Source organism: Lactuca virosa, chromosome 5 (assembly GCF_052849685.1).
Source record: "Lactuca virosa cultivar CGN04683 chromosome 5, Lactuca_virosa_CGN04683_v6, whole genome shotgun sequence".
Classification (NCBI taxonomy): domain Eukaryota; kingdom Viridiplantae; phylum Streptophyta; class Magnoliopsida; order Asterales; family Asteraceae; genus Lactuca; species Lactuca virosa.
In genome coordinates, this window is record NC_136430.1 from 289,250,706 (window position 1) to 289,276,843 (window position 26,138).

General features: G+C 39.1%; 2 protein-coding genes across 2 annotated transcripts; both read left to right on the forward strand.

Annotated features, from left to right (window-relative positions):
• The first annotated feature begins 416 nt into the window (after positions 1-416).
• On the forward strand, positions 417-1,317 carry LOC145116121 (blue copper protein-like). The gene has a single exon (XM_079052475.1). The coding sequence runs from the start codon at positions 472-474 to the stop codon at positions 1,159-1,161; it is 690 nt and encodes a 229-aa protein (XP_078908601.1). The 5' UTR covers positions 417-471; the 3' UTR covers positions 1,162-1,317.
• Positions 1,318-5,170: 3,853 nt separating this feature from the next.
• On the forward strand, positions 5,171-25,802 carry LOC145112882 (uncharacterized). The gene is made up of 5 exons (XM_079049000.1): positions 5,171-5,263; positions 23,697-23,771; positions 24,172-24,310; positions 24,555-25,205; positions 25,297-25,802. The coding sequence occupies exons 1-5, from the start codon at positions 5,171-5,173 to the stop codon at positions 25,800-25,802; spliced, it is 1,464 nt and encodes a 487-aa protein (XP_078905126.1).
• Positions 25,803-26,138: the final 336 nt, after the last annotated feature.

The following is a 26,138-nucleotide window of genomic DNA, read 5'->3' on the forward strand; positions in this document are numbered from 1 at the left end:
TACACATTATACATAAAACACACTTATTTAGAAAAATAAAACCATATTTAATAAATTCCAAAGACGATTTTAATATTTAAATTTATAAACAAAATATATAGACAGCTCAACATCTAATATCATCAAAATTGAAATTTATATTTAAAATTAATTTTATACATAAAAAATGTTTAGAGATAAAAACGTGTTTCTTGATCGATGCACACAAATTCACATCAAATATGTGTCTTATTGACTTATTCATATCAATTGTCCTCTCAATTCTTTTATATTTTTTAGATAATGTCATGTGAATCCAAAACCAAAACTGCGACTTTCCTTTTCGTTCTTGTTGACTCGTTATTCCACATGTCCCTACAACAATACCCTATAAATACAAATCCTTAACACAACTATTTCTCAAAACACCATTAACCTTCAAAATCCTTCTCTATTTCCAATAATCATATATTCTCTTCTGAAGGACTAAAAATGGCAGGTTTAAAGTTCAATTTCATGGTGATTATGGCGCTTATGCTTGCATCTGTCCAATTTCAAAGCACGACAGCACAAACTACCCATGTGGTCGGCGACGCCTTGGGATGGAATATTCCTCCCAACGGACCTTCTGCTTACACCACCTGGGCATCAGGTCAGACCTTCAGTGTCGGCGATGTTCTTCTCTTTAACTTCACCACCGGATTCCATAACGTTGCTGAAGTGTCACAGGCGGCGTACGCCCCATGCACCACCGCCAACCCCATCTCAATCGCCACCACTGGCCCTGCTAGAGTCACCTTAAACGCACCTGGCACACACTATTACATCTGCACCGTTGGCACTCATTGCCAAATTGGTCAGAAGTTAACCATCAATGTCTCCGCTGCGTCTACCACCCCTGCTCCGACACCAGCACCCGCCACTCCCGCACCGGTTTCTCCACCGACCGCTACCCCTGCTCCCTCCACTACAACCCCACCACCAACCTCCTCCCCTGCCCCTTCCTCCGAGGAAGGCAGCCCAATATCACCACCCACCTCCGGCCAAACTCCCTCAGGGAGTAACGCCCCTTCTCCCACCGATAACACCATTATACCACCACCATCACCCAGTTTTGCTCCATCTTTCACCGCCGTGGTACCCTTCACTTTCTTGGCAATCGCTTTAGCTTTGTTTTACTAGATCAGGTGGTTAATGGTTACGTGAGAAGGTGATATATATTATGTAATTCATTTTTGTTTAAGATTCTTTTTCCTATGCGTCGTTGTACTTATTTAATAGAGATTGATATTGCTTAACTTATACTGTTTTTATGAAAATTATGATATATTTTACAGAGTGGGAGTTTGACCATTTTCTTATTGAATTTATAAATATGTTTGTTATTATAAAAACTAGACATTGATACGGTTAAGATTCGTTGAGAACTATAGTTTCTGAAAACCCAAGAACTAAAGATGAATTTATCAAGGGCATGATCGTCATCTTATTAATCTCATTTAATGTTTAATTTTTTGTGTTTTTGGAAATATTAATAAAAATGTCTAAAAATTAACATGATAAATCAAATTTTCGGATTTAAAAAAATAAAAAATTTCGATTAAAAAAAATACATATTTTTAAAAAAAATTTAGAAAACAAGATTTTTTTTTGAAAAAACTGAATTTTTTTTAAAAAAAAACTGCAATTTAAAAAAAACAATAAAATTACAAAAAAAAAAAAAAACTAGAAAATTTTAATAAAAAACTATAAATTTTTTAATAAAAAAATTCAACGTTTCAGGTGCATATATGTAAATTTCGTATACTATAATGTTCATAAAGAAATCATAAAAACCTATTTTTTTTACTAATCTATAAACACAATATTACAAGTATTTTATTGGATACAAAATAAAATATAAAAAAAAATGTTACAAAGATTTAAAGTGTCATCATGTCTTGTGTCAAGATTTGTATATTTTCTTTAATTTATCACTTTTCACATATTCAATATTTTCTACAATTTCTTGCAAATCTACAAGAAAATTAAAGAAAAATGATTAATGCAAAAACACTCACAAAAATACGTACAGGATATAGATCACATAAGAAATTTTTTATAGTACGAAGGTAAGAAGTTTTTTTCTACATATTCTTTTGACGAACAAAATAAATGAATCACTAGATTAATAAAAAATAACATGATTCACAAAAAACATCTCGATGATTTATTTAAACAATGATTTTGTTGTTATTCACTAAAATTGTCATAAAATTGATTTTTTTTTCTAATTTACTTAAAAATGAATCATGAAAATGTTTTTTAAGAATTTTTTATTATGAATCATCTTACAAATGAATCATCGAATGATTCATTTTGTTTGTTCGCTAAAAAAATATGTAGAAAAAAAATTTCTTACCTACTTACCAAAATTTTTCTTCTTATTTGATCTTTGACTCTGGCTCTCTCTCTTTCTTTCTCTCTCTCTCTCTCTCTCTCTCTCTCTCTCTCTCTCTCTATATATATATATATATATATATATATATATATATATATATATATATATATATATATATATATATAAAGATTCAGGTTCATTTGAGACCATCCTAATTTTGTGAGACCGTGAGACCAAATCTAAAAATAATTTTAAAATGCAAAGTAAAAGGAAAAATCCGAAAAAAAAATTTAATTATTATTTTCGTCACTTTAATTAACTAAAAAAAATAAAAAATAAATAAAAGAAATTATCGTTTTTTTAAATACTTGAAATATTTTAATAGAATATTATACTGTAAATATTCTAATGTGATTTTTAGAATGTTAGAATATATTGTACTGGATTTGTCAGATACATAAAATATTCTAATATTTTACTAGAATATGTAAAAAAAGGTATTTTTTTATTTTTTTGGAAAATATAAATGACGAAAATAATATTTTAAAAAAAATTCGAAAATTTTCAATTATTTTGCATTTTAAAAATGTTTTTTTATCTATAAAATGAGTGGCTAGGATTGCGTCTCACGGTCTCACAAAATTAGGCCGTCTCACATGAACCTAACCCTATATATATATATATATATATATATATATATATATATATATATATATATATATATATATATATATATATATATATATATATATATATATATATATATATATATATATATATATATATATATATATATATAGTAGTCGTTACCCGCGCCAAGCGACGGGTGCGAATAGTTACTTTCAGAGAGAGATTAAATCACAAGGATTATGAGATTATGAACTTATTTATCGCATGAGTTTGTAATTGTGTTTATAATTATATAATGATGCACTCATATCTCATATGGTCATGAGGCAATGATTGTGAGTTCCGAAAAAGCATCCATTTTGGATATATTTGAACTTTTTTTTTGTATTTACTATAGGCTTGTTCATTATCCCAAACATTTCAAATCATCATTAAGTAAAACATTATCAGAGTTCATCCCAAAATCATTCGTTGCGAAATTCATAGGTGTGTGCACTGCGATTAATCAGAGCCCTTCCTTTCCAAAACGATGATACCTGAAATCATACACAAACCTGTAAGCACGAAGCTTAGTGAGTTTCCTAGAGCATACCACACACACAATCCACATATCACATATCATGTTAGCTATAGAAGCTACCTATATCACATAGGCCATGCATACAAAAACCTATAAGGATGTCGTGGGCTCCCCCAGGGTCTTACACCATTGTGCCATGGGCTACCCACATGGTCTTAACCTAGGCATTAAGTCATAAACATGGCATTAAGTCATCAAACACTAAAGCTGTAAAAGTTGCAATCACTTAGAACTACCTCTTTATCATCACATGTTGCCCCAAATATACCTTCTTATGTTTGTCAGGTACTCAGGTGTATCATCAACCTGATCATAAACACAAAAAGTAAACAAAACTTGTTAGAAAATCGAATGTTTTAAAAAGAAAATGTGCATTGTCTTAAAATGCAATAAAAAAAATAAAGAAAGAAGAGTACCTTACCTACCTACACTTAGAAATTATATAAACAGGTGGGGTGCCTACACTGAAAGTAAAAAATAAGACCAAATTACCCTTCTTGCCTAATTGCTTCCCATTTATGTTCTTGAACATTCTCTTCAACCATCCGTCATGTAAGGGTGTTATGATGCTTGTTAATTAATGACTTCTTTGGAACTTTGCAATAACCAATATTTTGATCAATAATGATGGAATTCATACAGTCATTCACACAAATGTTTTGAAAAAAATTACAAATAAAACTCAGAACTCATGTGTGGCTGACGAAAAACAAAGTACACTGACCATTTTCTTGGATCTAAATAGCACCAATTCTAGAGAAATTACACATTCAAAACATAATCATTATTCTCAAACTTTACCTGATAACCATCACCACCAACACAACTAGAAGTTATCAAAAGGGGAAACAATTAAAAATCATTGAAAAGAGAAGAAAACAAATTAAAAGGAAAACTCACCAACCATGATTTTATAACTTACTGATGTAGAAAGCTCCAAACGTTTCTTTTTAAATCTTCATCATGTCATGACGTTCGTCTTAAAACCTGGCATGCCTTTTCTTTTATTGCAAATCAACAGAAATCAGGGAACAGGGGAGCTCTACGCTAGGGTTTTTCATGGAGATTACAACGAGAGAGGTGAAGTTGTGTCTTCGAACAATACCAAGAACCTAAAATCGAAATAAAACTTAAAAAAATGTCACCTTAAGGCTTGAAAACATAAATTGCATTAGGGCTCTTACTTGTTACTACCTCATAGACATGGGAGCAATGTTGTTGTTTCAACCACCACCTCTATAAACCTTCTGTCAATATGAACCATCAAACCTACATGGAATCAAAGACGCACACATCAAGCTTAGAGAGAGAGAGAGAGAGAGAGAGAGAGAGCACAAAGAAATTAGAGAAAGTAAACAACTAAATATGGAATTTGTAATGGTGAATGGCACTGAGCGTGGGGATGAGTCTCTTCAAGTTATTGTTTTTTTTCCGGAAGAAGAGGGATTTTCAGAAAAATAGGAGTGGAGAAGTTTTCCTTCTATTGAAGTTGTTAGACAAGATAGGGAAGGGACCGGGTCAAAGTCATCGAAATTTAAGGTTGATAGTGAGTGATGGTTCAATTGTGTGGTGGTATGGTGTTGTTGTCATGGTGGCTATCAATGGCGGTGGAGATACGTGGTGATGATGAGATATATGGAGAGACTTGTATGATGGAGATGGATTTTCGGGTTTTTAAGAAAGAGATGGTGATTGTGAGTGGTTGAAGGCAACACCATCTTAACCGAACTGAGGGAGGAGATGCCTTATAGATTGTATCTTCTGTTGAACGATTCAATCGCCTGAATGTGAGGAAATACCAATTCAATTTTGACTGATTCATTCATGTTTTAGAAGAGTAGACGACCCTCCTAAAGCCATTGAATGTTTGACTTGTTGACCATAGATCCTGCAATGCTTTAAATGGTTGTACATATTGCATGATGGTCTTGTACCTCTTAAAATTCAGCATTTGAGGCTAAATGTTTATTAAGGTATAAAGATATATATGTTTATATATATATATATATATATATATATATATATATATATATATATATTATGTAAGATTCACATGTGATTATATAATGTGATATTCACATGTGATTGTATCTTTTAAGATTCAAATGTGAAATTCATAAGAAAATTTTAAAAAGAACACTCACACAAAATTCATGTGTTCATATAGACATAATTCATATGTGATTCACTTGTGATTTACATGTGAATCACATGTAATTCATATGTGCTTCACTTATGAATTACATGTGAATTACATGTGTTTCATATATGAATTACATGTGAATAGTATGTAATTCACTTGTGATTTATATATGATTCATATGTGAATTATATGTGTTTTACATATGAATCACATGTAATTCATATCTCTTCATCAAATTGTCATGATAATATTGTAACGCCTTTTCAAGAGCTCACATCAACAAATTCAGAAGAATCATGCAATGAGAACTTATACACAGAGCCATAGCAATTGTACATTTCATGGAACATAAACTTTCAAGCTATTTAATTGAAATTTATTTATTTAAATTATGGAATTTTACATGAGGGTGTTTCTTTAGTAAAGGTGCAACTCAGAACCTCCAACAAAGCCGACATTTTTCGTCGGAATCTGCTGCCCGGAGAAAATACTCATCCAATTCTTTAATAATCTCCAAAAGGTCCTATTGGAAAAAGAAGATAAAATAAACATAAACACAAATCATCTTGCATCAGCCAATCAAAGCAATAAGAATTAACCTATCTCACGATTAATTTGCGTTAAAAATGAATTAAAATCATATCCTAAAAAGTAAAAAGTTAAAACAACATATTTACCGGTGAAGCCCATGTGACCTGGAGTATCAATTATATTTACATGTAAATAGTTAAAGCAACATGCTTTTATTGCTAAGTGAAACAAAAAACAAATCTTCTGAGCAGAATCAATGAAAGTAATAGAAGGAGTAAGAATGTCATAAAGCTAGAAACAAAAAATGCTTTTTATGGGCACCATTTGTTTTTTTTTTACCTTTTTCCATCAAATATTGATCAAGTTTTATCTTTATTTTGTTAAAACCAATTGAACCTATAACGTCGTTTTGGTAAAAAGTGAGACATTACTTTGATTGACAACATAAATGATTAAAAAAAATATTCCCACATGATAATATCGACAACAAATTCTTTTCCAACCTTGTTCCACATTCTGAGCATAGAAAAATAGAGTATGACAAACATATAAAATCCAATCTTCCATTATAAGAAAGAAAACGTTTGTTGCAGCTGAGAGAATTCTACTTAGAAACTAAAATAAAGTCCATGCCACTAATTTCAATGAAATGCCCAACACACATCATGTTCCACTTCGACTTCCACTTTCACTTTCTCCATAAAATTAGACTTACAGTGATTGATTGATTGATACATACACGATCATGAATCACGATCATGGAAGAGCTCTTTTGTTGGTGCAAGCAAGGCATTTTTACTGCTTGATATGCTCGACTCTTGCTGGAGTTATCTTGACACACGAACCTTGAAACCACTTCTCACAAATATCACAGAAAATCCAAAACTCATTAGATACATAATTCTCACGACATGAAACACATAACGTGTCCCCATGTTCCTCTTCATATTCATCATCCAAACCTTCTTCATCCTCGTCTTTCGGTGTTGACACTTTTGGAAATTTAGCAAGGTTCGTGATGGTTCTTATCGATCTTCATATGGATGCCACAAGTGTGGCAAAGAGGGGCATTATGCCAATGATTGTCGTCAGCAGGCCCCAATATCGAGTACCCGGATTTTTTACTACTATGAGCGGGTTGGAAATGTGAAGGCTAACTGTCCCTTGCTTGCTGCGAGGCCGACGCAGGCTCCAACACCGGCTACATTGAAGATCACTGATAGATGCTAGGGTAGGGCAGAGCTCTCAAGGGCTCGAGGTCGTGCTTTCCATCTCACTGCGGAGGAAGCTAGGGTGGCGTCGGACGTCATTACAGGTATGTTTCCATTTATTATTATGTCAGTTATTTTATGGTATGCTTATGTTTATGATTTTTCTAGGTACCTTCTTAGTGAACTCCTCGCCTGCTCTTGTGCTTTTCGACTCGGGTGTGAGTCAGTTTTTTGTATCTCTTTCTTTTATTAAGGGTTTTGATATGACTCTTGAAGAGTTGGAGTGTCCGTTGAGAGTTTCTATTGTCAACAAACACAGGGTTTCTGCATCAAGGGTTTATCAGGGTTGTGTTTTGGAGATTTTTGGGGTGTCTTATCTGATTGATCTAATTCCTATCCCCATGCGGGATGTATGTGTAACATCCCAAAATACGAAGGTAAAAATTTCATTTTTAAAACAACCAAGACACCTATTTATCATTTACTCAAACCTTAAAGGTATTTTATAATAAAAACAATTATCAGAGTACAATCCTAAAATCTCAAGATTGCGGAAAATATGGGTGTATGCGGTGCGATCAAGCCGGGCCTTTCCCTTTCGAACCGGAAGTACCTGAAACCATAAAAATTATAAGAACAAAGCTTAGTGACTTCCTTAAATACTACATACGATACATAACATACGATTCATAAATAACAAACATGCAATAGTAGGTGCTATGTGCCAACCATAGTCTTGTTATTATGCCACGAGCCGTATCATGGTCTTTCCTTTCCAGGCCGGGGGCCAAAACCATGGGTCTTACAGAGAAGTGCTAGAAGCCACCTCCTGGTCTTCCATGAAAGCATCATAGAGACAACAAGCATATAATCTACAACTAACTATCTACTTGACTGCCAAGGTCCGAACCCTGGTCTTACATACTGATTTGCCAGGAGCCACCTCCGGGTCTTTCATACAAATGTCAAGGGCCACCCCCGGTCTTCCTATAATACATAAGCTAATAGGCCAACATTGGTGCCTTCGACCCACGATACAATAAGGAGATTCACATCTGACAGCTGAAACCCACGGATAAAAAATCTGACTGCAGATCCGCTAAAATCCACACGCTATCAAATACCAAAATGGCAACCCATTAATAACTAGATCCTGACTCACACTAAGAGTCCAAATTAGGGTAAAAGACCTTTTTACCCTTCCTCTAACTTTGCCCAAGGCCAAAGCACAAACCAAATGTCCAAAAGCCCAAAATCCAAAATAAACATCTAAGGCCCAAATATGGCCCAATTTTCTAAATTGGGCCCAATCCCTTTCATGGGCCTTTTCCCAAGAAGTCCAACAAAATCTCAACAGCCCAACCCAAGAATTTTGATGGCCCAAAATGGCCCAAGACATCCAAGCCCACTTAATCCCAAAACCGAAGCCCAAACAAAAGAAATCCACACTGCTGAGTACGTGGGGCGTACTCAGCCTGTACGCTCAGTGTACTGCATAAACGGCTTGTACGTGCAACGTACAAACTTCTACGCCCAACGTACTCACCAACATGGCCAACTTTTCCATTTCAGGTCTTAACCCATTAAGACTTAGATCCAAACTCAAATTTGACTTCCTTAAGGTGGTTAATCACATAAAGTTGCCACCTTTATGTGCATGCATGGCTAAAAGAGGCTCTAGAGCTCAAACGAGCTTAATGAATGAATTAATACATCATGGGACCAAAACGACCATAAAGTTTGCACCTTCCTAAGGAACCCTTAATACGTCCAGATCTAAAAGGCTAAGCTCCAAAAACGGCCTTAACTCCCAATCACCAATCAAAAAGGACCAAAATGACTAAAAACATACCAAGAAGTAGATCTAAGAAATAAAATGGAAAGGTTTGAACTTTATACCTCATAAGCCACCAAAATAAGGTGCTTAAGATGGATCTCAAAGCCCTCCCCCAAAGAATGAGTCTTCAAGCTCCACCTTACTCCTCTAGATGCACAAAACCCTCCACAAAAGCTTCACAAGAGCTCAAAATCACCAAACATAGGCTAAGGAACGAATTAGGGTTTTCAAGGGTGAGGAGGCTCGTTAAACAAGGAAAAAAAAGGATAACTTATGGCTTAAATAGGGTAGAACCCTCAAATTTGGGGTTTCTTGCTAAAGGGAGTACGCCCCGTGTAATGTTTGTTTCAGGTATCATTTATTTCTCAAAGTTTTAGGGTTTTGCACTGGGACTTGATGATTTGGGGAGCTCCAACTCATCGAGTAGAGATCTTTTTAGACGCGATACTTAGGGTCTACTCGATGAGTTGGAAGGCCCCAACTCGACGAGTAGACCCTGGAAAGGAAAACCCTAATTTTCAGGGTTTGTACCCTATATAAAGAACTTATGGCTCATTTTTAGCCTCACTCATCGTCCTTACAGCCTAGAGAAACCCTAGTTCAAGCCTTATACGTTCTTGAGTGTGTGAGAGAGCTTTGGAGAGTGATTTTGGTTTGGTTGTGAAGGAACTTGGAGCTTGAAGAGGTTGGAGTAAAGGGAGAAGCGGTAGATCTGACATTTACTCTGTTTTGGCAACCATCTTGAGGTATAAAGTTGCTACTTTGACCTTTATTTGCTTAGATCTCCTCTTATGAAAGTATATGGTCACTTTTGGTGTATAATGGTGTCATTCTCGGATTTGAACTTGTCATGAGAATATGGTTTCAGATCTGGACACCTCTAGGCCTCCATGGACATAAGGTTGCCCACTTTATCTAGTCTTGGTCCTTCTCCATACCCTAAACCTTGTATGAAACTTAGTTTTAGTGTTTTAGCCTCTTACGGCCTTGCATGCATGTAAAGTTTGCAACTTTATGTGGTATTTCCGTCCTAAGGGACTGGATCTGTAGTTTGGAGATTTGGATTCGACTGGAAGGGGCTGAACATGTTAAGACATGGAAAACTCGACGAGTTGCCCTGGCAACTTGACGAGTTGGATCGGGTTTTCCTATTTTCTGTATGCTGAATGAACTCGACGAGTCGGTTAGGGTTTTTTCCCGGTTTTCTGAACACTAAAGGAACTCGACGAGTTGGGTTAACATGGACTGTTGACCTTGATTGTTGACTTTGACTTTGACCATGGTTGACCAAGTTTGACCTTGAGGGTATTTTGGCATTTCGGGATTTTGACAAAGTTAGTCACATGATGGTTGTAGCAGTTAAGTTGGAGCTGAGCGTTGGGACTTATCTTATCAGTTCATCATTTATTGAGAGGTGAGTCTTCTCACCATACCGATGGATCTAAGACACCAAGGTCGACCCATTATATGATATGTGGATTGTTAGTGGATTATATGAGATGTTGGTATGACATTTGTATGGAAGACCCTGGGGGGTTTCCGTGGCAGTAGATTAAGACCATATGGGGGTTCCCATGTTATTTGGTATAAGTCCTTGGAGGGTTTCCATGGCATCCTGGTATGTTTACATGTTTAGTTTGTCTGATATTTCTTTGGTTAGCTAAGACCATGTGGGGCTTCCCATGGCAGGTAGTTAAGACCATGTGGGGGTTCCAGTGGTAGTTATTAAACACCATGTGGGGGTTCCCATGGCGGTTAGGGAAGACCATGCGGGGGTTCCCGTGGCAGGTAGTTAAGACCACATGGGGGTTCCAATGGAACTCGGTATAATACCTTTGAGGGTTTCCATGGCATACTTATATGTTTCTATGCATGTATTATGTGGTTTATGTAGATTCTATAGCTAATATGGATTATGTGATTATGTGGATTATGTGGGGTATGCTCTGGGGAACTCACTAAGCATTAGCTTACATTTTGTTGATTGTTTTAGGTACTTCAGAGCCTAAGGGTAAGGGCAAGGTTTGATGACGCGACATGCACTCTCTAGCATTTTATTTGGGGACACTATGATATTTAACATAAAATGTTTATGTTATGGATTTTGAAAACAATTGTCATTGAGATTTCATATTTTATGGGAATGTTTTGATTATTTAAAAATGAAAATTTTATTTGGAAATTTGGGTCGTTACAAGTTGGTATCAGAGCCTTGGTTTGAGGGATTAGGGCACACTCTCGGGTGTGTCAGGACTCAAACTAAGGAAATGGTAAAATTGTTTTCAAAAATAAAAAGTAAAAACTTCTTAAAATGGAAAAAGGGGATAGTGCAATGCGCGTGATTGGCCGAGCTCAAGTAAGTAGTTCCCTAATATGTTATCCATGTTATACTGATATTTGGATTATGATAGTCGGATAGATTTTTCTATGTGTATGCTTTAAAAATTATATACGGTTAAGATATTATAGCCTTAGAATGATTGATTTGGCCTTATTTCATGTTCCTTGTCTGGTTGTGGTCCTAGGGTAGAGTCTATTATTCGAAAGTCTTTTTGATCATGTTCTGTGTATAATTTGCATGCATAGGGCAACCTGTTATGATTAATATGAGTTCTGGTTTGATGGGATTGAGAAAATCTTAGGATAGCCTAGGATTTGAGTTATAAAGTAGCCCGTGAGATATGTTTTGTTGTAACATCCCAAGTTCAGGTATACCTTGTAAACCTTGACCCTTTGAGTACTTGTCCATTTTAGTCCTCTATTAAGAAAAGGTGGTGAATGAGTACGCGGAGCGTACGCGAGTGTACGCTCAACGTACTCATATGCGTGCATTTGACGCGGAAGCTACCTAGTACGCTAGGCGTACCAGAGGGTACGTTGGGTGTACTAGGCCTAGAGTGAAAACCCTAATTTAGGGTGATTCCCCTATATAAAGGATATGATGGCCTCATTACTAGCCACCATTCTCAGACAACAAACCCTCTTGTGCCCTAAACCTTCGTTCTTAGAGCTTGTGAGCTTGTGAGTGCATTTGAGAGCCTTTGAGAGTCTTTGTGTGTTCTTGAAGTGAAGAAGAAGCTTTGGAGAAGAAGGAGTGAGAGTCCAGGCCCTTGCATCTGAGCATGCCTGTGTTGGGAGCTTCACATAGAGGTATAAAGTTTCTAGCTTTCTCACTCTTTTGTTTTGTGCATCATAGTAGAGCATTTTAGGGTTTTTATCCCAAAAGTTGGAGACTTTATGAGATATTGAGCTCCAGAGACTATGATCAACCCCTTTGAGTGTAATTAGTGGTGTAATGTCATAAAAATCCAATCTTGGTCGTTGGAATCAAGCCATGCATGAGATATGAGCTTTTTGAGTTAAGCGAATGAGTGTTTTTTGTGTTTGTGACCATATCAGCCATGCAAAGGAGTAAAGTCACTGACTTTATGGAGTAAGAGCTATTGGGGAGTCCAGATCTGTGATATGAGCCAAGGTCTTAACTGATTAAGACCAAATGAGTGAGAAGAGTGAAACTGGGACATAAGTTGGGCGTAATCCTAGTACGTGCAGCGTAGGGGTCGAGCATCCCCGATGCCTGCATGGCAGCCGTGTACGCCCAGCGTAGAGAGCTGGTACGCGCAACGTACTCCCTGCCGTTGACTTTTTGATTGACTCTTAGGGTTTAGTCAATTTGTGTACTATTAAGCCCATAGAAGGGTAAAATGGTCTTTTACCCTTCTGTGAGTTGTAGAAGGGTTAGTTTAGCTTCAGTAAGAGACGTTATTAATTAGGGATAATTATTGTTGTGTTAGACGGAGGCTAGACCGGTGATTCGAGTTCGAGATTATTCGAGTTCTTACGAGGTGAGTCTTCTCACTATACTTACCTTGAGTGGTAATATATGTGTGATCGGAGGGTCTTATGTGCATATACTGTGTATTGAGATATCCTGCTTATTGTCTTTTTGATATATATGTTGTGTATTATATTGAGTTGCCGAGTTGAGGGACCGGAGGGTCCAGCTGAGTTGTGGGACCAGAGGGTCCCACTGAGACACATTGACCGGAGGGTCTTATCTGAGTATAGCCATGAGAGGCTAATGAGATATGTGTGGTATTTCGGGGAACTCACTAAGCGTCGTGCTTATCGTGTTATGTGTTATGTGTTTCAGGTACTTCTCAGGATCACGGGAAGGCGTCGGCTACATTGTACACACATCAGAGATTGAGTTATGTTTTGAGAGGATCCTAGAGTTGTTATATATACAGTTTTTGGATATGTGTTTGATGATTTGATATCGTCACACTTTTGAGATTTTTGGATCGAGAAAAATGTGTTTTTAAATTGAAAATTTTGGTTTGAAAATTTACGTTGTTACAAGTTGGTATCAGAGCCTTGGTTTGAGAGATTTGGATGCACCTTCGGGTATGTCTGAACTCAAACTGAGGATTTGAGAAAGATTTTCAAAAATAAATGAATTTTTCCAAAATGAGAAAGAGTTTTAAGAGAAATCGAGATGGAGTAGTGTGTACAATCATCTAGAGCCCGAACGGTGATTTCCCAAAATACCCTTACTTATTTGTGTTATGAGATATTTATGGGATGTTAGTGATGCATGCTAGATGATAGGCTGGGTGTTTCATATTTTAGGGATAGGGTTCCCTGATTTATATTGCCTTAGCTTAGGAGTCGTTGCTATATGTTATGTGCTTTGAGTATGTGTTGAGTGAGAGTATCGAGCAGGATCACTTACAGAGAGAATTCTGAGGCGAGGGATAATCTAGAGGAGATATCTAGATGAATGGTGAGGGGTCTACTAAGAGAGTAATATGATATTCTTAAGAGATAGAGTACTTGTGAATTAGAATCCTAGGAGGAGGACTTGGGGTGACTACATGTCAGGTGTGGAAGGTAGTATTGGGCCCGTACTACTGAAAGCACCAGATATGTATGCAACCCAAGTAAGAATCCTTAGGAAACTAAGGAACAAGTAGGGATGAGTGATCGAGTGTGAGTATGATCAAGTGAGTCTCTGATGATTTTTGTGTTATGTTTCAGAGACATCATGGTGGGTACACGCCACAAGCCAGGAGGCAGTGGGACTAGTGATGATGAGATTCGCAGGATAATTCACGAGGAGGTGGCCGTAGCTATTCGAGCGGAGATTCCTGAGATGTTTGGGTCTGTTAAGACCACCCTGATTGAGACGTTTGATGAGCGATATGCTGCTGTCACAGAGGCTGATGCTGCTGCATGCACTACAACTGTGGCCGCTGCTAGGCCACAGGGAGGTGACTCGTTGTTGTTTCGGGAGTTCAGCAACACGAAGCCACCAGAGTTTGATGGGACACAGGATCCAATTGCTGCGATGAGATGGATCTCTGATATCGAGGGATGTTTTTACACATGTTCATGCCAGATCACTTGAGAGTTCGGTTTGCGCTGAACCAGCTTCGCTTGGGAGCGAAGGATTGGTGGAAGTTTGTGACAGCCAGCTTTACCTCTGCAGATCTTGCTACAGTGACATGGGAGAGGTTTTTTCTGATGTTCTGAGACGATTATGTTCCCCCGGTGGAGAGGGAACGATTGCCACATGAGTTTTTGTCTCTCAAGCAGAAGACAGAGTCAGTGATTGAGATTTCGAGGATGTTTCGCGAGAGGGCGATGTTTTTCCCTGAGCACGTGTCCATTGAGCATGCATGTGTGAGCCGATATTTAAGCATACTGAGGACGGATATACGACAGTTCGTGGCGAACTCGTCATACAGGACATTGGCTGAGCTTCAGGCCAATGCCAAGAGGAGGAAGATTGAGCTTGAGCTGCAGACCAGGGAGGAGGAGGAGTCCCAGGGTAGGGACCGGAGACCAGTGCAGTCGTAGCCGGCGACGAAGTGGGCTAAGCCCACTGATACCATAGTTCGGGGCCAGAAGGGCCGCACTTGTGGCAAGTGCGGCAAGAGTCACGAGTGGTCATTCCATGCAGGAATTTTCTACAAATGTGGCAAAGAGGGGAACATGGCGAAGGATTGCCCCAAGGGGTTTTCAGTTTGCTTCCACTGCAACCAGACTGACCATCGGAAGGTCGAGTGCCCTCAGCTCGTGCAGGGATCAGCACAGGGATCTGCACCTACTGCTTTGCGTGCTATTGAGGGTCGGCCAACGAAGGCCGAGACACTGAGGGTTCGTGGGAGAGCCTTTCAGTTGACAACGGAGGAGGTCCGCGCAACACCTGACGTCGTGGCCGGTATGTATTCTTATTATTATTCTTTTGAGATATATTGGGCTTATATTGTGTCGTGTATAGGTACTTTTCTTGTGAGCTCTGTACCTGCTTTAGTGTTATTTGACTCGAGTGCAATTCGATCTTTCGTGTCTGTAGCTTTTAGTCGTCACATTAGTATCCGATGTGAGGCGTTGAGTCGACCTCTGAGGGTTTCTATAGCCGACGAGCATGCGGTTTTTGCTACTGACGTGATCTGTGAGTGTATACTAGAGATTTTTGGTGTTAAGTTTCCGATACACCTGGTACCGATCGCTATGGGTGATGTCTGTGTCATAGTGGGCATGGACTGGTTGAGTCGATTTGGAGCTGTGATAGACTGCGAGCGACAGTTAGTGACTATACGAGACCCTATTGGGGGAGTACTGACGGTGTACGGCGAGGGTACTAGATTTGGATCAGCTTTCTGCTCTGCTGCCAGAGTGAGACAGAGTTTACGGCAGGGTTGTATGGGCTTTTTGGCGTATGTGATGGATACGCAAGTTGCCACAGAGAGGCCTAGTTCTATCACTGAGGTTCCGATAGTATGTGAGTTTCCAGATGTTTTTCCCAAGGAGTTGCCAGGTGTGCCTCCCGAGAGGCAGGTGGAGTTCCGGATTGATTTGGTTCCGGGAGCGGCGCCTATCGCCAAGGCACCTTATCTCCTTGCGCCACTAGAGATGCATGAGTTATCCTCACAGCTCCAGGAGCTGCTGGGGAAGGGTTTTATCAGACCGAGTAGCTCACCATGGGGAGCCCCGATCCTTTTTGTCAAGAAAAAGTATGGTTCGCACTGGATGTGCATTGATTACCGGGAGTTGAACAAGCTGACGGTCAAGAACCGTTATCCACTTCCGAGGATCGACGATCTATTTGATCAGTTGCAGGGGGCATCTTGGTTCTCCAATATTGATTTGAGATCTGGATATAATCAGATGAGAGTATGCGAGGAGGATATTCAGAAGACGGAGAGGCTTTATGCCCAATTCTCCAAGTGTGATTTCAGGTTATGAGAGGTCCAGTCCTGGGACATATCGTTAATCAGAATGGGATATTGGTCGACCCGGACAATATTGAGGCAGTTATGAGTTGGGAGGTGCCGAGATCTCCGACCGAGATCAGGAGTTTTATGGGTTTAGTCGGCTACTATCGTAGACTCATCAGAGATTTCTCCAAGATTGTCGTTCCTCTCACTAGGCTGACCCGTAAGGGTGTTACCTTTACTTGGGGTCCCAAGTAGCAGGCCTCATTTGAGACCCTTCGCCAGAGATTGTGCGAAGCCCCGGTGTTAGCCCTTCCCGAGGGAGTGGAGGACTTTGTGGTTTATTATGATGCTTCTATATCTGGGATGGGCACGGTGTTGATGCAGAGGGGGCACGTGATAGTATATGCATCGAGGCAGCTGAAGCCTCATAAGACGAGGTATCCCACCCACGACCTGGATTTGGGGGCAGTGGTGTTCGCCCTCAAGATTTGGCGCCGCTATCTTTATGATGTCCGGTGTACCATATACACGGACCATAAGAGCCTGAAGTACCTGATGGATCAGCCCAACCTGAATTTGAGGAAGATGAGATGGTAGGTATAGTGAAGGACTACGACTGCGAGATCTTATATCACCCAGGCAAGGCTAATGTGGTAGCCAATGCCTTGAGTCGCAGAGCCGAGAGCGCTCCGATCCGGGATGTGTGTATGAGGATGACGGTGATGACTCCAGTCCTATATACCATCCGAGAGGCTCAAGTGGAGGCGGTGAGGCTGGAGAGCCGCAAGAGAGAGCGTGTGATTGGGCAGGTTTCCGAGTTTGTGACGGACAGTCGTGGGCTTATGACTTTCCATGGGCGAATTTGGGTACCCTATACAGGTGGAGCTCGTCGTGTATTGTTGGAGGAGGAACATAGATCGAGATTCTCGATCCACCCAGGGGCAACGAAGATGTATTTGGATCTGAAGAGAGATTACTGGTGGCCCTGTATGAAGAGAGATGTGGCATGGGTAGCTGAGAGGTGCTTGACCTGTCATCGGGTTAAGGTCGAGCAACAGCGCCCTCATGGAAAGCTGCAGCCACTAGAGGTTCCCCAGTGGAAGTGGGAACAAATTTCCATGGATTTTATCACCAAGTTACTGAGGACTGCGCGTGGGGTTGACGTAATTTGGGTGATTGTAGACTGGTTGACTAAGAGTGCTCACTTCCTTGCTATCAGTGAGAGCTCTTCTACAGAAAGGTTGGCCGAGATCTACGTACGAGAGGTGGTGGCACGGCATGGGGTACCGACATTGATAGTGTCAGATCGGGATGTGTGTTTTACTTCCAGGTTCTGGAAGAAGTTTCATGAGGAGCTGGGTACCCGGCTGCACTTCAGTATAGCCTACCACCCACAGACGGACGAGAAGAGTGAGCGGACGATTCAGACGCTTGAGGACATGCTGCGTACGTGTGTCATGGACTTCGGTGGGAGTTGGGACACTTATCTACCCTTGGCTGAGTTTTCTTATAACAACAACCATCATTCCAGTATTGGCATGCCTCCCTTCGAGATTCTGTATGGGAGGAGATGTCGAACTCCCATCTGTTGGGGAGAGGTGGGGCAGAGAGTGATGGGGAGCACTGAGATAGTGCTCAAGACGACCGCGCAGATTCAGCAGGTCAGACAGTGATTACTGACGGCCCAGAGTCATCAGAAGAGTTATGCAGACCGGAGACGATCCGAGCTAGAGTTCCAGGTTGGAGATTTTGTCCTACTGAAGGTATCCCCGTGGAAAGGGGTGATCCGATTCAGGAAAAGGGGCAAGCTGGGACCTAGATACATCGGTCCTTTCAGGGTGACCGCCAGAGTGGGTAAGGTATCTTACCGGTTGGAGCTACCTGCAGAGTTGAGTCAGATTCATAACACCTTCCACGTGTCCCAGTTGAGGAAGTGTGTAGCCGACGAGACGACAGTGGTACCATTAGAGGACATTCAAGTGGATGCGAGCCTGAATTATATTGAGAGACCGATTGCGATTTTATATCGGAAAGTGAAGGCTCTGAGGAACAAGGAGGTGCCCCTGGTTCAGGTCCAGTGGCAACATCGGAAGGGGTCCAAGTGCATGAAAGACCCACACTTTCATATTTGACAATTGTTACTCCAAAACATGCTACTTGCATATTCATAAAAACAATATTTTACATTGATAACTTGTTTACATAAGACTGGATACAAACCGACTATTACAAAGTGTTATATATTACATAACTTCCCAGGATACTATAATTTATACATACGTGAGTACAAAATACAATAGTTTCAAACTATTCAAAATCTTCCAACAGTATACGATTATATTGGTTACTTATCTCCTGCAATTTGTTAAACATTGAGAGGGGTAAGCGGTGACGCTTAGTGAGTTCAATAATAGATACAATATAACGTTATGCCATATATATACTTCAATATGGCAGAAGTAAAGAGGAACAAGGAACAACAAAGGAATATGTGAATCATGTGACAAACTTTCCATATCAATCAATGATTTGATTCAAAGATATACAATCAATGAGACATAACAATTTCCATACTTGATATATATCAATAAAGCTTCGGCCCAAATGGCACAGAAGACATACACTTTCTGATTAAACATTTTGGTAGATTTCAGGCTTTCAGTCCTGTCTAACCTTCTGCCAATGCCATAGAATAGAAGTCATTCTCTTATGAGACATGCTCTACATGGCCAGAGGCTACATACCAGTACCACCGTGAATCTAAGTCCTTTCACTGATCACATGGTCAAAGGTATAGCTTTGCTATCATAAATAGCAGAAATAATAACAACGGAAAAGTACATAACACATATAACACATAACATACAATTGTTCCTATATATTGAACTCACCGTGAATTAATCGGGGGTTAAAATAGTAATTTGTGCAACACTTCGTTACTATAATTAGCTTTCTTCGATGAAAACTGGGAGTTTTCTTGAAAATAGGGCCCTGCGAGGGTTGAGCTTCAAACCGAAAAGATAAATTTCTCAGGGTCTTCGGGCACTTCAGAATGTATTTTAGGTGTTTGGTATGATCCCAGGGCTTCGGGGGATTAAAAGTTTCTTGAAATCGGGTTTTGAGGTGAAAAGTATAAGAATTTCTAACAAAAACCGGGAGATCTAGCAACCCCCACTTTTATAGGGTGCGAGACCGAAGATCAGCGGCAGAGAGGAATCCACGAGGAAGTAGATGTGAGGCTTAGATCCGGAGGGAGGAAGGGGGCAGGTGGGGGCTCGCATGCGAAGACACGCGTCAAGCCTCGGACGCGCCACAGCGCTGGGCACGCGTCAGACTCAGGAGCTTCGGACGCTACACGCGTTGGTCGCTGGTTGGACCGCGCTTCGGATGCGAGGGGTGGCGACACGGGTCGGACAGCTGGCCTCGGATCACTCACCGGTATCAGACACGGGGCAGCTCCGCGGGCGAGGTGACGTGGCCGAACTTGAGCCATGCGAAATTCCTCGGTTTTAGCATTTTTCTCGAATTTTGTGTCCCAAACTTCTAAAATCCATAACTTTTGCATACACGCTCTGTTTTTGACGTTCTTTATATGCACGCGTAGGTAAAATTGTGCTCTACAACTTTCGCTTAGACTCCGTCGGCTAATTTTGACTTTTTTTAATATTGTTATTTTTAACAGACCGGGACAGGAAAATCCGTTAAAAATTCATAACTTCTTCATCCGACGTCCGTTTTCGTCAATCTTTTTACCGTTGTACTACTATTGACGAGACCTTCGATTCTTGTTTAGGTTGTGTTGGATAAATATCGGCCGATCTTTATTTCGAGTTTTTAGCTGTCTACTACTATTCCGATACTTAGAAAAATCATAACTTCCTCATACGAAGTCAGCTTTTGACGTTCTTTTTATGAAAATTTTTGTTTAACAAATACTAAGACTTTGATTTAGATCACCAAGGCTAAAAATTAGTTTATCAAAAACTCACTTTTTACGTCATTCGGCGCCGTGCCGGTTTTGTCGCGAATCTTCGATTGGTCATAACTTCTTCGTTATAACTCGGATTTCGATGAGGTTTTCGCCTAAATGTTTCTAACGAGATTCTTTACAACTTTCAATAATAAAATTTTACTTATTTCAAATTTTATATTTTCGTTAAATTTCGATATTTGCCTTTTGTTCGTAATCTCATAAGACTTCCAAAACATTCTGAATGATTCTAAACATAGTTTTACTATAATTCTAGTAAAAACTATCCGTTAAAACTCAATACTCAATATCACTTAATATTTCATAATATTATTCACTTTTAAAATTACATAACACGATAACTGAACGTGTATGTTACAAATACCTCCTCCTTTTGAGGATTTCGTCCCCGAAATCATAACGATATAAATGACTGGGAATATTTCGCTCTTATCTCATTCTTATTTTCCTAATTATAATTTGGGCCTCGATGGTGTTTCCACTTGACGCGCACCAACTCCGAGACATATGTACAAAGCATATTTTCTACTGTTTGGATTGTTCTCTCCGTCTGACCATCTCATTCTTCAATTCTCTGACTGAAATTTCGTCACTACACGAGACATGGTTCTCTGAACCAATCAATTCACTTCGTAGATCTATATTAGTCGAACTCGATTCTTTACGACCATTTAGGTCTGAACGAAAATCATATTCTTAGTCATCACCGAAACGAAGGTAATGACATACTCGAACAAAAACGGAATCGATTACTAGCTTCTTGGTAACCTTGTGACTTTCCCTGATCCAAGTGTGAGTCCTGTGCTTCCAGTAGTATAGGCCTCTACTACTATTCACACCTACTCATCCTCGTCCCAAGTATTGTCTCGCAGTTCCTAAGTCACCATTCATAAGTTTTCACAAATACACTTTTCACGCCTGAGTGTGTTCTTTAACAACCATTCCATGCCGAGAATAATATCAAAGTTGGGTAAGGAGATAGGAATCAGATTGGCAAGCAAATTATAGCCTTCAATTTCTGTGACACAATCTCTATAGATTTTATCAGCAAATAATGATATACTTCCCGCAGTATCTACGTGAAATGATTGGGTGAATGAATAACAAGCAATTTGGAAAGAATGCGCAAATTCACGAGACACAAAAGAATCTGAGGCACTAGAATCAAATAAGATGTGAGCAGGTCTAGAGTTGACAAGAAATGTACCCGTCACAACATTCGGGTCCTCGCGTGCCTCTTCTGCGGTAATCTGGAATGCACGGACCTTAGCTTTTGGCACCTCCTCCTTTGGAGTATTCTTTGGTTGTTGAACGGAAGCTTGACTCCCCGCCATTTGACTAGTAAGAGTAGGGCAAAAACGCTTCTTGTGGCCAGTAATACCACATGCATAACAAATAACATCCTTCCTTGGGCAAGCTGGATTTATGTGACCCGATTCTCCACATCCATAGCAGACCACAAATTCCTTTTCTATTCTGCATTGGCCCGGATGATTCTTTCCAAAAATGCGACATGATGGCGATTGAATAGAAAAAGATTATGATCTATCGCGACCACGAACGACGCTCTGAGATTGCTCTCTTGTATTAGAATCAGATCGAACAGATAGAACTGATGGAATAGAGGAAACAGGAACAGATTGATCGATACGTGGATGCTTTGGAACAAAAAGAGTGGCACCACGTATCTCTAAGTCATGCTCACGCTTTCGAGCATACTCAACAGCTTTGTCAAAGGACAGAATATTCCGATTAGCTACGAAATTGCGGATTTCATACCGCAATCCATCCAAGAATAACTGAATTTTATCGTCTTCAGTTGGGATATACTTTGCAGCAAATCGTGCTCTTTGATTGAATTGAGTTTCATACTCATTCACGGTCATTCCTTCTTGCTTAAGCTCAAGAAACTCTTTCTCCAATCTTCTTCTCATATCTATAGGACAATACTTTTCTAGTAAGCGAGTTTTGAACATTCCCCAAGACAAATTCTCCTGATCATACTCTTTAAGAGCTTCAAATGTTGCTTCCCACCAGACCAGGGCCTCTCCGATGAACATTGCAGAAGCATAATTTGCCTTGTCCTCATTATCCACATGAGAAATACGAAATACTTTCTTTGTGTTCTGAATCCAAGTTAGAACAACTATAGGATTAAGGACACCAGAAAACTCCATAGCACCACTACTCTTGAAATCTTTGAACGAGGGACGCTTCACCTCTCCTTTTGAAGATTCTCCAGTGGCTTTCTCTTTGCCTTTATCAGTATCTTTCTTGTGCTCTTCGAGAGTCTGCCGAATAATACCAGTAAGTTTACCCAAGAGTCGCTCCTCACGAGGGGATACTGGAGTATTTACTTCACCAGGTTTAGGATCTCCACCCACTTCTGGTGTATGACTACCTTCCTGTTCAGCCATTCTTCTGAAAATTTGGAGCAATATAGTATTTTAGAATATTAGGATTTATTATTACCTAATACTTTACTTAAGTCTTTCGTATGGTTTGTATCCATATACTCCTAATGAATTTGTCCATATATTGAACTTCTGACGGTTTAAGTCAAGGTTGCCGAAATCGGGATTAATCGTGGATTAATCGCCTGACGTTCTGCAACCGATTAGGATTAGGGGTGTTTGAAGGTAATTGGTCAATTCTGGTCAACGACGGGCTTGGCGGTCTTGGTGGTCAAAGACGGTCAATGGAAGTCAAAATTAGTCAAATGCCAAAGGTGGTCAAAATTAAAAAAAAAAGGCTCCAAAGGCAGTCAAATGTTAATTTCGTCTAACCCTAGTATCGCATTTCATCACGTCGCCGTTTTTGTCACTTACTCACTTCTCTCTCAATCGCTGAAGCAAAGCGTAAGAGACCGGCGATACACTGAAGCCGACGCCCACCGGACTCCGTCGAACCTCCATTGGACACCGACGAACCTCCATTGGACGATTCGATTTTTGTTTCTCCTTGCACCGAAATCGTATTTCTCCCATCTAAATTTGTTTTTCTTCCACAAATTGATGAGTTAATGTTGACTGTTGAGCCGACATATCACAGATATGTGTTTCACTTCTTCCAAAAAATGTTGAATTCTCCCATCGGTTTGCTGGATAGCGATTTCTGCAACTATTACATATTAATCGATATGTTCTTCATATTTCTCCCATTTGTTTGTATCTATTTCATTATTTCAGTATCTAGATAGCGATTTCTGCATTAACCTGTTTGCTGGGTACCGATTTCTACTTTCTGCATTAATCTCTTTGCTGGTATCCTTCTTCTTCTTGTCTGCAGTGGGAGCTTCATAATCAGCTTGAGTCTCATTTAGTCCTTCGAATTGCATTTATAAAAAAAATAAAAATGAAACACTGTACAGTGTTTATTGACTTATTCATTTATATTGTTTATTTGTTTTCCTTTGAATTAAGAGTAGTTTTAGTGGTTGTGTGTTTAAAAAAATATATATTGCTTCCCTTAGTAGTACAGTTAACTTATTATGATTTCTGACTTGCTATTATCTACTTGTTGCATCTATTCTTGATTAATACAGCCAAATTCCGCATTCCCATTTGTTTGTATATGTTCTTGATTAATTGTTGTAGTTCTGGTATCTAGCTGTGTTATTAACTTATTGTGATTTTTGATGTATTTTTTTGATGTATATAACAGTTTCCAATAATGACATCCAAAAATTCGACTTCACCATCAGTGGGATCAACTGCGAGCGGTGCTCATAAACAGAACTCATATGATATTGGTTGGGAATATGGTTTTTGCCCGGATAAAAACAAAATGGATATAGTGAAATGTAACTTGTGTGGAAAAGTGTTTACCGGGGGGTTACTAGATTAAAACAACATATTGGTCATGTGCCGGGAAATGTAAGTCGATGTCCAAACTCTACAAAAGATGATCAATTGAGAATGCGAAATTTTATTAACGAAGGAAGATAAAAAAGAATGCTAAACTCGAACATGATAAGGCCTTAAGATCGGAGGCAATACAAGTGTTAAATGATAGTGTTGAAATGGATGAAATATAAGATTCTTTAGGGTCGAAAGCACCAAGTTATATAGGCCCCATGGATGGCTATGTGAACAAAATAAACCCTGAAATTATGAAGGGAAAGGGAAAAAAAGTTGATCTTAATGATGTTGTTCGGAAAGAAAGAATTTTAGCGTGTCATAAATTCATTAGTAGGTGGGCATATAAAACTGCAATTCCTTTTCATGCACTGGAAGATGATAGCTTCAAGATGATGTTGGAGGTTGTTGGCCAATTTGGAATAGGGCTCACACCTCCTACCAGATATTCTTTGAGTGACCCGCTTCTAAAGCATGAGGTTGAAAGAACAAAAAGTTTGTTGAAAAAAAACGAAGAAGTATGGAAAGAGATTGGATGCTCGATCATGGCAGATGCTTGGTCTGATAGAAAGAGAAGAAGCATTATGAATTTATGTGTAAATTCAAGAATGGGTACCGTTTTTATATCATCAAAAGAATGTTCCAATGAATCACATACAAGTCAATACATATATGATTATGTGGAATCTTGCATTCAACAAGGTGGTCCCGATCATGTTGTTCAAGTTGTGACCGATAATGCCACGAATAACATGGGAGCTGCAAAGTTACTACAAGAGAAAAGACCAACTATTTTTTGGACATCATGTGCGACACACACAATTAACCTTATGCTCGAAGGTATTTATATTTTTTATTACATTATTTACTTTTTTACATGTCTTATCTTATACTATAATTCGTTAATTTGTTATATAATATTTTTTTCAAGGTATCGGTGGACTTCCAAGGTTTAAGAAAGTCTTAGATCAAGCAAAGAAATTAACCATCTTCATTTATGCTCACCACAAAACCTTGGCTATGATGAGAAACCACACCAAGAAAAGGGAACTTATCCGACCGGGAGTCACGGGATTTGCTTCCGCCTTTCTAACATTACAAAGTTTATCCGAAAAGAAGGAGCAACTGAAAAATATGTTCTCTAGTAGCGAGTGGGAGGAATGCAAATTTTCTGGAACACCTAAAGGAAGAGCCTCATATGGAACAGTGACAAGTCTTCAATTTTGGGCCGGTGTGACACAATGTTTAAAAGTGTTTTCCCCTTTGGTGAAAGTCCTTCGAATGGTTGACGCGGATTGGAAGCCCTCAATGGGTTTTGTTTATGGGGAGCTTAAAGTAGCAAAAGAAGAAATTATGAAAGCTTTGGGTGGTAACGAAAAAGCTTACAAGCCTATTATAGATATCATAAACCACAAGATGAAAGGTAGGCTAGCTTAAAAATTACATTTGATGGCTTATCTTTTGAATCCTTATTATCATTATAAGGATTCCCAACTCCAACATGATCCCGACGTAATTGATGCGGTTCTTGAATTTTTGATACATTACTTTTTGGAGATTTTGAGATGCAAAGACAAGTTGTGATGATAGATTTGCGAAAATACAAGGAAAAAGTTGATAGATTTGGAGCGGATCTTGCAATTAAAGGTTGTATGGTGAACACTGTCGACTTTGATCCGGGTAATGTGCTTTTTGTTTATTTTAGTAATTTATAAAATAATAGAATTTTATATCTATCAATTTAATAATGTGTTTTTGTTTTAAAATGAGGAT